The sequence below is a fragment of the Lissotriton helveticus genome, chromosome 12, assembly GCF_964261635.1.
Source record: "Lissotriton helveticus chromosome 12, aLisHel1.1, whole genome shotgun sequence".
In the NCBI taxonomy this organism is placed as follows: Eukaryota; Metazoa; Chordata; class Amphibia; order Caudata; family Salamandridae; genus Lissotriton; species Lissotriton helveticus.
In genome coordinates, this window is record NC_136073.1 from 616,567,050 (window position 1) to 616,580,907 (window position 13,858).

Consider the following 13,858-nt stretch of genomic DNA (forward strand, 5'->3'; position numbering starts at 1 on the left):
CAGATCAGGTGAAGTGCCGGTCCTTGGATGCAATCTCGTGCATCCTCCTGATGAGGAGCGGTTGTGAGACTGTGTCAAATGCTGCTTAGAGGTCCAGGAGAACGAGGACCAGTGTGACTTTTCTGACAAGGGTCATGCAGATGTTTTCTATGCAGTAATGAGTTTTGTTTTGTACTGTGGTTGGACCTGAATCCAGACTACATGGCTTGGAGGAGCTGATGGTTTCTGAGATGGTCGCTGAGGCATTGGTTGGTTATTTTCTTTGCTGTATATGGTAGTAGGGAGATCAGTCTGTAGTTGGAAAGAATGGCTGGGTCAGCAGATGGGTTCTTGAGAAGGGGCATGATGTTGGCATGTTTTCAGGTGTCTTGGAACTGAATTGATGGAGGCGGCGAGGATAGGTATTGGTGCTTCATCGGTGAAAGCTTGGTGGGGGCAAGGCTCAGATGGAGCCTCAAAGTGCATGATCTTCATGGTAGCAGCAGTTTTGACAAGGGTGCCGGCAAGCCAAGAGGTCAAAGTTCGTTCAGCCTCCATGATGAGAATTTCAGTTGTGACGGTGACAGTGTCCAGTTGAGGTACAAAGCTGCTGTATATGGAGGTGATTTTGCTACAAAAGAGTTCTGGGAGCTTGTTGAAAGGTCTTGTGAGGGCATGATATTGCTGGAGGCGGCAGAGGCATGGTGACATCTTTGATCATGGTGAAGATTTCCTTTCTGGCTGTTAGTGCTGGCTTCAATGTGATAAGCAAGAGCTGTGTGCTTGGTGTTCCGTATGTGCTCGTGGTAGCACATCAAGGTTGATTTGAAGATGTCTTTATCTGTATGTCTTAACTTGTTCTCCATTTGCACTCCAGTTGTCTGCAGTGGCGTTTCATCAGCCTGAGTTCCTCCGTGTACCAGCAGGCCTGTGCTTGGGCTCTTGCTCTTGGGTTGTGCGTGAGGGGAACCAGGGTGTTGGATATGATGTTTAGCTTTAGGTAGTTTAACTTGCTAGATATTTGGTCTCTTATCCATGTTTTTATGAACAAGTTGGAAACTAGGGTTATAATAACAATAGCATGATAAATGGCGGATCATGAAGTGAAGGGTCCTGTCATTCCACATGGACTCCATCATAGTGTCATGTTGTAAATCACAGGCCTGGACCCCTCTCAAGCCCTGCCGGCTTCCTGTCTGGTGACGTTTATCTCACATCTCTTGTTGTGCAGCTGCCACTGAAGCTCTGGTGTCATCTGTTCCCTGTGTTTTGTCTGTCTCCCCCTTCATATTCCAGATAAGAATCCGCACACTGGTTTCAAGTTGTAAATATTGATCCATCTGCCCATGCTCTGCCTCTACACAGATTGGACAGATAGCAACAAGCCTTGCATGGCAAGGAAGGGGATTCATACGATGTTTTCTAGCATACAAACACTGGCTGCAGTTATATCAGGGTATATTAGTGCATATTTTGTTGTTTAATGTTGAAAACTACGTTGCACAAATAGTGACATTTAATATATAGGTGTCATTCTTGAGAATGAACGACTCTCTGAAGCATGTAATATAAAACTAAATACATAGAAAATAGTGTACCTAGGCCACCATTATTAGATTTTTAGAACCTTGCGGCTGGTAACAAAAGTTTCTGGCCTTATCGGGAATATGAGAAATACTGTAAGACCACACCTTGCAATGTTTCCTGTGATTCGCTGCTGAAAGCAACCAAAACAGGAGATGAAAAACAATCAAAGAAATTGAGGAATTGCTGTGGAATTTGGATCCTGGTTTCCCTGGTTATCAATTCCTAATTTCATAGTGGACTTTAAGGGTTCAACTTATGCTCAATTGTACCACTGTCCTCTTAGATATACGCGGACCATTGGACCCGTTCACAAACTAACTGTGTGTGTCCCTGGCAGGAACTGATGATGCTAATCTATTAAGACTGATAACAATATGAAATGCAGATCCAAGTATTGGTCCCCAAATCCCCAAGTTACAGCTATGCACAAGATTAATCCTTACAAGTGTGGATTTATAATTTTCTCTAATCGCCATGCAGCAGAACTTGGTTGCAAGTGTGTTGTATTTTCAGTGAGGTCTATGTGAGAGCGTTTTGGTGTCATACTTGAGAGCCACCTGTCTCTACTCTTTTCCGGTCTTGGCTCAGAGGGCTTAATAGTAGGGTGGAGGGAAGAAGAGTAGGAGACAGAACAATTGCAGTGTACACTAGTCGGTTGCTGTGAGTACTCGGCAGGTCCGTTTTGGTCATTTCTGACTACCAAACTATTAGGTCTGACTATGAAATTCCTGCCTGCACAGCTTCTCCATTATGTTTCTGCGAAATGTTTATGTAACCTTCTGTGCACCTCCCTCCCCTTCACTCTCTTTCCACTTCTCCTGCTGCCACATACCCCCTGGCGCTACCCCCCTCTTTACACTCACCCCCTCCCTCACTCCTCCCCCCCACAACTCTCATACCATCTCTCCTTCGGGCTCCCTTCCCCACACCCCCTTAACAGCCTCCATGTACCCTCCACAATCACCTCCTCTCACCTCCCTATTCCCTTCGACAATCCTCAAGCCAACAGGTTCTCCACTTCCTACTTCCCCTGTATCACTTTCTCCAAACTATCAGCCCGATAAGCTCAACTTTACTCCATTCTCATCGTGTTCTCTTCTGCCCCACAAAAATGATCCTCCCCCGTATTCTAATCCCACCCCCTCCCCCTTCCTGGTTTTCCCCCCAAACCTCCTCACCTTCCCCCCCCACCCAACCCCAACACTGTCAACTTCCCAATAAATACTGATCCTCCACTCCGATCTAACCACACTTGGGCATCCCCCAATATTGAAACGGTCCTCACATACCTAGTGCTAGAACTCTCCTCCCTTAGAAGTGACATCTCCCTCCTTACCAATACCATCTCCACACACAACGACACTCTCCGCAACCCATCCACTTTCTGTCCACTTAACACTATTACCTACAACAACACGCCTCCCCACTTTAATAATGACACAACCATCTCCTTACACACTCATCCGTCCATAATTGTCCCTCGCAACATGGATAGAACACCCTCACCGCAGCACCCTGATACTCACCCAACAACCTCTGAAGTTAATATTTCTACAAACTCTCCCATCTCTCCCTCCCCACCCTTGCCCACCTCTCCCCCTATCCTTCAGTCTAATATCCCAGTCCTCTTGGGAACTTGCAGACTCCCCCTTCCTCCGACCTCCCCAAGACCTCCCCAACAACTTAGACCTATCCCCCCCTGTCCCCCCTCCCAATCACCAGACCCCACTCCCCTGTGTTGCATGCTGATTAATTGCCGCTCCGCCTCTTGCCATGCCACTGAGATTGCTGAAACCATTCTCAGCGAAAACATTGACATCGCATTCTTAACTGAAACCTGGCTCACTGCCCACTCCACTCCCATCCTCGACATACTTATTCCTCCAGGCTATTCTATCATTAGGAAAGATAGAATTGAACAACCAAGGAGGAGGACTCACCTTAACTTTTAAAGCTGAACTTAACATCTCACTAGTCCCCCATCAAGATCCTTCATCCTTTGAATACCTCTGTGCCGATCTCACTATACCCGACACCCCCTCCACCCGGTTACACACGATCTACCACCCCCCGGGTAATAATATCCCCTTTACGGAAGAGATGATTGATCTTATTATACAAGCGTCACTCTCACACCCCAATAATCTCTTTCTCGGTGACTACAACATCCATTGGAACAAAAATGATGACCCTGCTGTCATATTATTTAACGACACCATGGACGTTACCAATATGACCCAACTCTGTCATTCTCCTACCCATAACAAAGGTGCCACCCTCGATGCTATTATGACCACCCATGATCTGGCCTCCCTATCTAACATACTTCCGGTAGACTGGTCCGACCACTACCTAATTCTTTTCACCATGAAGAGACCCTTTCCTCGCCTCACCCCCATTAGCATGTTACCTAAGAAACCCACACGCAACCTTCACCTCATTCCCCCTGGACAACTGGAATCCACAATTAAGAACCACTTACTTCTTCCCCCACTCTCTGACAGTACCACCGATCTAACTAACCACTATAATAACTCCATTCGTGAAGCCCTCGATCAAATTGCTCCAATCAAATTCAAACAACAAAAAAACATTGCTCCTAAGTCTTGGTTCAATACTGAACTAAATAATCAAAGACTGACCCTTAGACACTCTGAAAGGGTCTGGAGGAACCATCCAACCGTGGAGAATCTGGCTCTACTTAGAGCTGCTAGAGCCCAATACAAAAAAGATATCTTCAATGGAAAAGCCTCCTTTCTCCGGACTCAGCTTGATCAGGCGAGAAACCACCCTAAAGAACTCTTTAACATTGTCAAAAAACAAACTTCCACTGGCCCTCCCAAAATGTTAGCCTCTACCGACAGATGCGAAGAAATTGCAAGCTTCTTTACCAACAAAATCAACTTGATCGAACTATCCTTCTCTTCCCTCCCACTTTCACTCCAACCTCCCCCCATCCAACACACCCTCTCCACCACCTCTAACTCTTCTTCGCTCACTCTCTTATCACCTCTCAATCCCTCTCAAGCCCTCCCTGCTCCCTCCCAACCAGATCCCGTTCTGGAACAAAATCCCCCGGCTAAAAACAATGCCTCTTGGAGCGACTACAGTCCAGTATCCGAATCTACGATCACTAGAATAATTAACAAACTCAAACCTTCCTCCCACTCCAAAGATCCTCATCCCGCCCATCTGGTTCAAGAACGTAATCCTATCATCGCACCTATATGGACCAAAATCATCAACTCCTCTCTCTCCACTGGCTGCGTCCCTGCCTCTCTCCAACTTGGTCAAATCACATCCATTCTAAAAAATCCCACAACCGACCCTAATGACCTCAACAACCTTCGCCCTATCTCAAACCTTCCAGTCCTCTCTAAAGCCCTTGAGAAATGTGTCCTATTACAATTAGAAAAACACATCAGCACCTACAATCTCCTTGATATTTTCCAATCTGGCTTCAGAAAGGGATGTAGTACTGAACCTGCTATGATAAACATTACTGACGATATCCATCGCTCACTAGACAAAGGGGAATCCTCTATACTTATCCTCCTTGACCTCTCTTCTTCGGATTGGATTTTCTTGCTTGTTTGCTGGAAATTACTGCGAATAAAACTTTGGGAAACGGACAACTTTGTGAGTGCGTACTCATTTCCTTAATCAAGGAGGTGTGTTGGAGATATATATATATATATATATATATATATGTATATATATATATATATATATATATATATATATATCACCGGAATTTTAACACCACAAAGCGTTGGCAAGGAAAAACGAGCCACTTCAATTGCTGCAGTAAATTAATTCAAACATTTAATGGGAAAATTCTTTGTGCCAACGCGTTTCAGGACCTCTTCCTTCTTCATAGGCTGATCGTGGAGTGTGAAGAATCTTTCGCCTTTGAAATGCTCCCAATTTTTATCCGGTACCTGCCTTTGTGGGCGTGGCCACCGGAGTGGCCTGTTGGTATCGGTAGTGCATTCACATTTTGCTTCCGTGAGTGGCTTAAAAACATCTTCGCACCAATGTCACTAAAATCCCAAGTGGGTGATTATGGTGCATTGTTACACCCATGCTGGCAAAATAATGTTCGCATTATCGGCACCTGTCCCGCAACGGAGCGCGCCGGCTGGCGCCTCCCGGGTCCATGAAACATGGCGGGGCTCTTCCACGGCTAGTCGAGCCGTTTTGTAATCAATCCCAAAGAGTTGCCTCAACAGAAGAGTCCAACAAGCAGGTGGATTTGCCTCAATTTTAATACGGACTGCAGCATCGGATCACAGGACAGCAACATCAAAATCATTGCGCGAATGCATTTTGGGACCTCTCCCTTCTTCATAGGCTGATCGTGGAGTGTGAAGAACCTTTCGCCTTTAAAATGCTCCCAATTTTTATCCAGTACCTGCCCTTGTGGGCGTGGCCACCAGAGTGGCCTGCTGGTATCGGTAGTGCATTCACATCTTGCTTCCGTGAGTGTCTTAAAAACATCTTCGCACCAATGTCACTAAAATGTAAACATCCCAAGTGGGGGATTATGGTGCCTTGTTACACCCATGCTGGCAAAGTAATGTTCGCATTATCAGCACCTGTCCCCCAACGGAGCGCGGGACAGGCACCGAGTGCAGTAAGAGGGAAGAGTGGCAGTATTAATGGAAGGAAAAAACCAACAAAATTCAAATGGCACTATGGTGGAATAGTGGAAGGACTGGAGGAAGGATGGGTGGAGGGAAAGGACAGAAAGTGCTAAAAAAACAGAGGTAGAGTGCAGAAATTCACAGTAGAGGATGAACAAAATACTAGTGGTAAAGAAATGCAGAATGCAACATGGTTTAAAAAATATGCGCTCTGATGGCAGGAAGGACCAATGTAAAGACACAGGAGCATGTGGTAGAGCAACTGGAATGACACCAGGAAGGATGGAATGTCAAGAAAAAGGGAGAATAAAACGGAAAGAGGAAAGAGGGCTTTTGGGAGTACATCTCAGGCAACAATATTTGTAAGTTAAAAATGCAAAAGGGACTAAGGGTCAAGTGGCAAAGTGTAATGTCCAGGATAACACTGCAAAGAAGGAAAGAGACAGAACAGGAGTCTGTGAGCAGAGCATGGCTACTAATATTGTGATGGGTTTCAGACATTCACTGGCATTAATAAAACATAGTAGTAGATAAAGATGTTTGCAGGTAGCTAAGGTATCCTTTGGTCATGACTTCGAGTATTTCACTTCAATTTTTTGCAAGGGGACCACCCTACCTGTGTCAGAACCCCACCACCATGTCCACCCTCTGGGTAACTCACCCTGTAGTAGTCTGTACTGTAAATGTCCCGGGACATTCCAAAGTCTCCGATCTTAACGACTAAGTTGTGACCAACCAAGCAGTTCCTGGTGGCCAGGTCACGATGGACGAAGTGCAGCGAGGCGAGGTACACCATCCCAGAGGCAATCTGGGTGGCTATCTGCAGCATGTGGCTCAGGTTCAGCTGGCCGTAGGATTGGCTGTTACCATTGTCCAGGATCTTGGCATCAGGCCCATGGGATCTGTTTTAGAAAGAATGTAATGACAGAGTTTAATTATCTACCCAGCAATTCTTCATATTGGTTCTGACTTATCTGAGACACTCCCAACAATACAGTCCACCACGCTAGTTAAATCTACGCCGGTATGAGCCAGGGTGTGAGACATTTCAAGCTTTCCCACAAAAACAGTGGCATAGTTAGACCTTTTGCCTCCCCTGGCAGTCTCTGTGTTTGCCGCCCCTGCGACGACCGCAGGTAAGGGGGGGCTGGCAATTCCTGCATTGTTTACTGGCACATGGCGGCTGCAGGTAATGGGGGTTGTTGGCGATTCCTGCATTGTTTGCTGCCCTTTAATGGCCGCAGGTAAGAGCAGGAGGGCCGCCGCCCCCAAATCTTGTGTCGCCCGGGGCGGACCACCAGTAGCAGCCCATGGTGGGCGTGTTGCCGGGCGCTGACATGGGGCGAGGGAGGGGCAGGGTGGGGGCTAGTAAACTCCGGAATATGGCTGCACGGAGGTAAGTACACAAACAAATAAATAAAACGAATTTCGTTGCGAGTGCTGCATTGCCAAATGCGATGCAGTGCGCGCAAGGAAATTCATTTTATTTATTTGTTTGTGTACTTACATTTGTGAGGCCGCATTCCAGAGTTTACTATGACCCTCCCCCGCCCCACGTCAGCGCCCGGCAGCACTCCCACCACGGGCGCTACTGCGGACCACCCCCTCCTTGCTACACCACTGTACAAAAACGTTTCATAACTTGCTCAGAGAGCATGACATTACAACAATTATAGTTCTGTAACCTAAGATGTCTGGACAGGTATATGATGTGGAGAATGAGCTAACATGTTCCCAGTAGGGGCAACTGATATGCGGCCTTTTTATTTCTTTGCAATTTAGAACATCAATCACATAAGACGTTCTAGCCCTGGAAGCATTTCAGCATTGCAGTACCTGTTAAAAAGAATAACTTGTTTCTATGTAGGACTATGCCGGTTCTAAGCTCTGTAAATAACAGGTGTTACTATTACCCAATTTAGTAGTACTGAATTTATCAAGCCTGGAAAGGTGGAAGACTGAGCAGGCCTTGTCTATATTTGAACTTGTAACTTTATTGAAGTATGTGGGTTTCTAAAGCTCAGGCATGGTCCTAGGGCTTAACAGTTCTTTACAACAGAGCAGAATACGCAGTGCAAGATAATCAACAAAAATAATTTTAAAAGTTAGATCCAGGTTAAGAGTAAGCAGGACAAGGGTAGGTTGCATGTAATGGCGGGTAAAGTTGCTAAAGAGTGACAATTATAGGGTAAGAACACTAGCAACCAATGCATGGAGGCTTAAAAGGTTTGACGACAAGGAGTCTATTTAGTTCATACTGATTCACAGTTACAATCAGACCATCAGTCGCAGTCAAGAAGTGTCTGGAAGAGGAGATTTTAAGCACCTTTTTAAAGGTTACAAAGCAAGGGCGCCACAAAGATCCGAAAGAAGTGAATTTCGCAAGCCGTTTCTTTTTCTCCACAAATTTGTGAATGGTGTGATCCAAGTCTGAGCAATCACTGGTCGTGGTCATGGACCACAAGAACTTTACTGCCCAATATCACTCTGCTTTCTAATGCCCATCAGAGCCTCCTATCTAACCAGTGGTTAATTTGTAAAAAAAAAAAAAATAGGTGCCGGCGCTCTCATCAGGAGGCATCTTGCACCAGTCCATTTCTCCTGTTAGCGTTGCTTAAAACAGAACCAACTACTAACCATGAAAGTGAGCAGATGATGTGGTGTAATGGCCAGAGCTGCTGACTTCGAAGCTGGGGAACCAGGTTTGCATTTCGGCGTTGCCTCAACATCCTGTGATTCTGGGCAAATCACTTAATCTCCCCGTGCCTAACAAAAATGAATGTGTCCTTAACTAGTGCTCATGAAAAGCACCAGTGTTGATGACTAAGTGCCGGTGCTGAGCACCAGAAACCACTGGGTCAAATGAAGCACTTTATCTGACAGATTCATTCATTTCAAGTGAATCAGTTCAATAATTCAAGTAGCTCTGCTTAGCACTCATGATGCTACATACTGAAAACCAGCATTCCATATTTTTTAGCAATACAGTCCTGTCAGTAAGAAAATACCTAAAAGACACAAGCCTCTCAAACACTTTATCCCACAACTGCACACGTCACAGGTTGACCCTGCTCCCACGTGGTAATCAATCCAGTGATAGTATTACTAGTGGGGCATGCCTTAATGTTGTTATTTTTAATAGCATTTAAATAACTATATTTTCAATTGTCTCTAGCAATAAGTGTATTTTACAAATGTACATGAAATTATGCATAATTTGGTGAAATATGTTTGCCAGTAACTCAAGTGAAAATTTCAAATCAGGGAATCCCTGGCGTTAAGAAAAAAATAATTAGAAAAAATACCTCACACAGGAAACTAGAAGGACATTGGTTTGAGCACAAAATGTATCTAGGGCAAGAAATGTTTAAACAAGCCACTCTCATGTGGTCTAGAATGTTAGTTTGCGACGTTCACATGACACGAAATTTCAAGCATTTAGTAAATTTCACCAGTGTAATAAACATTTCACCCAGACCTAATTGTCCACAGTCTAAATACCCTTTTGAAGAAATTCAAAATGACTGAAGTCAAGCATGACCGAACTTGTTTTCTTCGGGAAACTTTGGCTGTTGACGTAAATCTGTCCTCAGGTGTCGAAATTGGATTCACAGGGCTGGTCAGGGCAATATTTGTTGTTTAAAAACCTTTACGAGCAAAAGCCCATATGCATTCTGTGAAGAGCAGTGAGAAGCACCCGGACACCCGTATGAAAGAGGGATGGTTTTAGAAACAGCAGCTCCCTTGGTGATAATAACTGAGTGCAAGGACCTTGCATCACTTTTTAAAAGTGCCTTCATCATCAACGCGCAAGAGCTGCAAACAACGGTGAAAGGCAGTGCTCTCTCCTGCCTTCTGGGGCTGTCGCTCGCCTGACAGAGACCCAAGGCCCGCCGGGGCGCACCGATTCTCCAAGGAGACATCCTTCACCTTACTGGGCGCGAGGTGCCTTCTTTGATTCAGAGCGGGGCTGACACCGGGCTGGGAGGGGGGCCGTCCCCAGAGCACCCCACGGTAACGGTGAAATACGCTCATCAATGCCAGGCCCCATCACAACAATCATAAAACTCGCGTTTCCCCCAGCAGAACCCGAGGACGCTGGCAGCCCGGCGTCTATCGGCAATACCTTGGGGGGCAATCGAAAAGTCTCTGTTTATTTCAAATGATGGCCAATCTCCTTCTATTTGGGCCTCTCAGACAGCTAATCTAATCAATATTGCAAGGAGTATTGCATTAGCAGAGGAGGGCCGGCTGCGCGAGACAGGCAGAGCTCCAGCAGTAATGGAAGGGAAGGTAGGACTGGGGCGAGGCGCGCGCTCGGACACCAGGCGGCATAATTAGGGGCAAAGCAAACGAGGCGCGCTCAGACACGAGGCAAAGAAAACAAGGCGCGCGCTCGGACACTAGGGCACCACAATTAGGGACAAATCAAACGAGGCGCGCGCTCGGACACCAGGCAGCATAATTGGAGACAAAGCAAACAAGGCGCGCGCTCGGACAACAGGCCATCACAATTAGGGACAAAGCAAAGGAGGCGCGCGCTCGGACACCAGGCAGCATAATTGGGGACAAAGCAAACAAGGCGCGCGCTCGGACAACAGGCCACTACAATTAGGGACAAAGCAACCGAGGCGCGCGCTCATACACCAGGGCCTAGGCCATCGTAATTAGGAGCGCGTGTGCCTAGGTTTTACATTTCAATCGCACATAAGGTTTACCTTCTCGTATTTTTTTCCCACATGTTCTCAAGTGGATACCTGTAAAGAGTCCTTCCTTATGCTGCCACTTCAATCTCTTCTTAAGGGAATTTATCCCCGAATAAAAGCACAGGTGGTAGAACTTAGGGGCAGATTTATGTTAACTGGCGCATCCCCAGGGATGCGCCAGTTAATGTGCGCCACAGTGTGCCACAGCTCCGCCACCCATGGTGCGCCGCATTTATAATGCGACGCACCATGGGGCAAAAACGGCACAGATGCGTGACGCATCTGTGCCGTAAAGGTGACGCATTGCTGGAGTTGCGTCGCAAGCGCGACGCAGCTCCAGCAAGGCTCGGGGATGCCCCATCTTAACAATGCTGCGTCAAGACCTACGCCTGCTTCAAGCAGGCGCAGGCTTTTGACGCAGCATTGGCCTGAAAGTGACTGAGTGAAATCTTATAGATTTCACTCAGCCACTTTTGCGAGGCGCACCTGCCCCGGAACGCCCACCCTGCGCCGGAACGCCCACAAGCGGCGCAGGGCTTTACAACGTGACGCATCTGCCTAGATGCGTCACGTTGTAAATCGTTCGTAGGGATGCGCCACGTTTACGCCGCCTTGCGTGACGCAACAGCGGCGTAAACGTGGCGCAAGTGCCTCATAAATCTGCCCCTTAGTATGCAAATGATCGTTGAGTGACTCAATGCAAAGCATCAGATGTATGGCCTAATTTAAAGACCATTTAATTCGCTACCAGGAACACTCGAAACATGCTACTTCGTGTCATTAGAGCAGACAGACATTTCACATAGCTGCAACTCTTAAATCCTTACCTGTGATGCAACACTGTACTTCAATAAACAATGATACAATATCACAGAACGGAAGCACTGCCCGCACTTAATCCATCCTAGTGCCTAGAGCCGATAAAGTAAGGCATTAAAGGGCTAGTACATTTCAAAGCATTTAATTCATCCTAGTTTTTATTGCCAATTAAGTAATGCATTGCAAATCCAGGGGCAGATTTACAAGCCCCTTGCGCTACTTTTGCGTCACTTTTCCAATGTTAAAAGTGACTCAAAAGTGGGCAAGGGGCCTGTAAATCTGCCCCTAGTACGTTTCAAAGTACTTAATTTGTTCTAGTGCTTTGATGTATTACAGCTCTCTAAGACGTTCTCAAGGAGGAATGCACAAAGTGGTCAGTGGTGCTAATTTTCACCTAGAAGTGTATTTTGTTGCTCTTATGGCGCATGCCAGCTGTTTGATGGAGCAGCAAAACACAATGGGCTGATGTACGTACGTACCATCAAGACGCGCAAGTCTTTTAAGCCTGAAAGAGCCTCCTGCCCTACTACTGCTCTTATTTTTTGCAATTCACAAAATGTTGCATGAATGTTTGAAGTACTTTGAAAATGATCCTGTAAAAATGATTACCTTACATATGTTTGCTTAAGTTGCACCATCATCAATTCACTCATCACAAAGAAATGTGTTATGATATACACGGGGCAAAGCAATCAAAATATGAATGCCACACTCGTCATGTGTGTTGGGGGCGGATTTTTATAGCCAGAGCCATAATCTGGACCACCGTCGAGGCCACTTCACATGCATCATCAATTTCCCAAGAATGCATGTAATCCAATGTAAGGATTCACACACACTTGTCTACATCGAGCCATGAAACACCTGACATTTGTACTTTCAATGGTGTACATCTTTTGCATGTGTTTGTAAAACATGCATGAGTGTGCATAATTGTATTGTAGGACAACATTTATATGGCACTTGCTATCCCTATGTTGGGTGCTGAATCGCTTGCCTACATTGACAGCATGCTACACTGGGTGGGGTGTGTGGGTTGCAGGGTGGGCGCACACACACAAACACTGAATGAGAGGTGCTTTTTGTTGGGTTCATGGTTATGTGATTCGAGGAGAGAGTTTGCATTGTTAGAATACCAGGACAACGCTATGTCTTACCTTTAAGGGCATTTGTTCAGTTTAGCCAATCCTAAATTAGGAGTGCAGATTGGTGAAGAATGTATGGGTGACTATGGTACAAAGAATTACAGTCAACCCCATCTTCATAAAGCAAGTGGGGGAGGAGAAGGTGGGTTGTAGAAAAATAATGTTGAGAAGAAAACATTTACTTGCTTTTATCTTTTTCATTTTCAATACTGGGATTTGCACCACTGATGTACTTTATGCAGGGCACGAGGCATAAGTTATGCCACGTTTACCCACTGTCATTGACTCAAGTATCTGTTTTCTCGGTCTGAGCTTTTGATTAATCAAAACTGTATGTATACTCTACTTATAGGGCTTTCCACAGGTCCTCCTCATCCTTAGCTTTGTCAGTGCTTAATTTGAGGCGGGGGTTGCCGGTAAGGGCCACTGGCACTCATTTTTGGGGACAAGCACTTGTTTTTTCTCATCCGATATTGACTGACAGTGGCAGAGAGAAAAACACACAACCGGGAAATGAAATGAATTTGTACTTGTAAATCGCACTTATACCCCAACCGTGGTTTCCTGGCGTTGTACGCATACTTCCTGGCTTTTCCCTGTGAAATGTCCACTCCTGGGCACCCCCAAGGTGAAGCCAGGCATCCCAGCGCTGTTGGGGCCGTTGTGGAGATTAAGCAAGCTATTGCCCAGAGTTGCACCCATGATTAGAATAGGCACCGAGGCGAGAATTATCAGGTCCAAGGAAATTGAGCCCAAGAACCGCCGAGGTGGGAATTGAACCCTGGTCCCAGGCCAGACTTCTACATCAGTGTCTACCGCTCTAACCATTGAGCCACACTTCTACACTTCTCCTCTGGGAAGGAAGGAGACAGTGAAAGACGGATATATCGTCACAGATGGAGAAAGCAGGGACCAGCAAGAGTGTAATAAGGGGGCAGGAGTGTCTTGTAGTGGATTCAAGAGGCCTGAGGTGAAT

The 13,858-nt window shown here is 46.1% G+C and overlaps 1 protein-coding gene across 3 annotated transcripts in view; it reads right to left on the reverse strand.

Annotated features, from left to right (window-relative positions):
• The window catches only part of NTRK1 (neurotrophic receptor tyrosine kinase 1), a 541,605-nt gene that overhangs the window by 19,601 nt on the left and 508,146 nt on the right, over window positions 1–13,858 (reverse strand). For all 3 annotated transcript variants that reach the window (XM_078669330.1, XM_078669329.1, XM_078669331.1), the window contains one exon: window positions 6,874–7,114. In XM_078669330.1, the coding sequence (XP_078525456.1) occupies window positions 6,874–7,114 (241 nt within the window). The remainder of the gene's footprint in view (window positions 1–6,873; window positions 7,115–13,858) is intronic.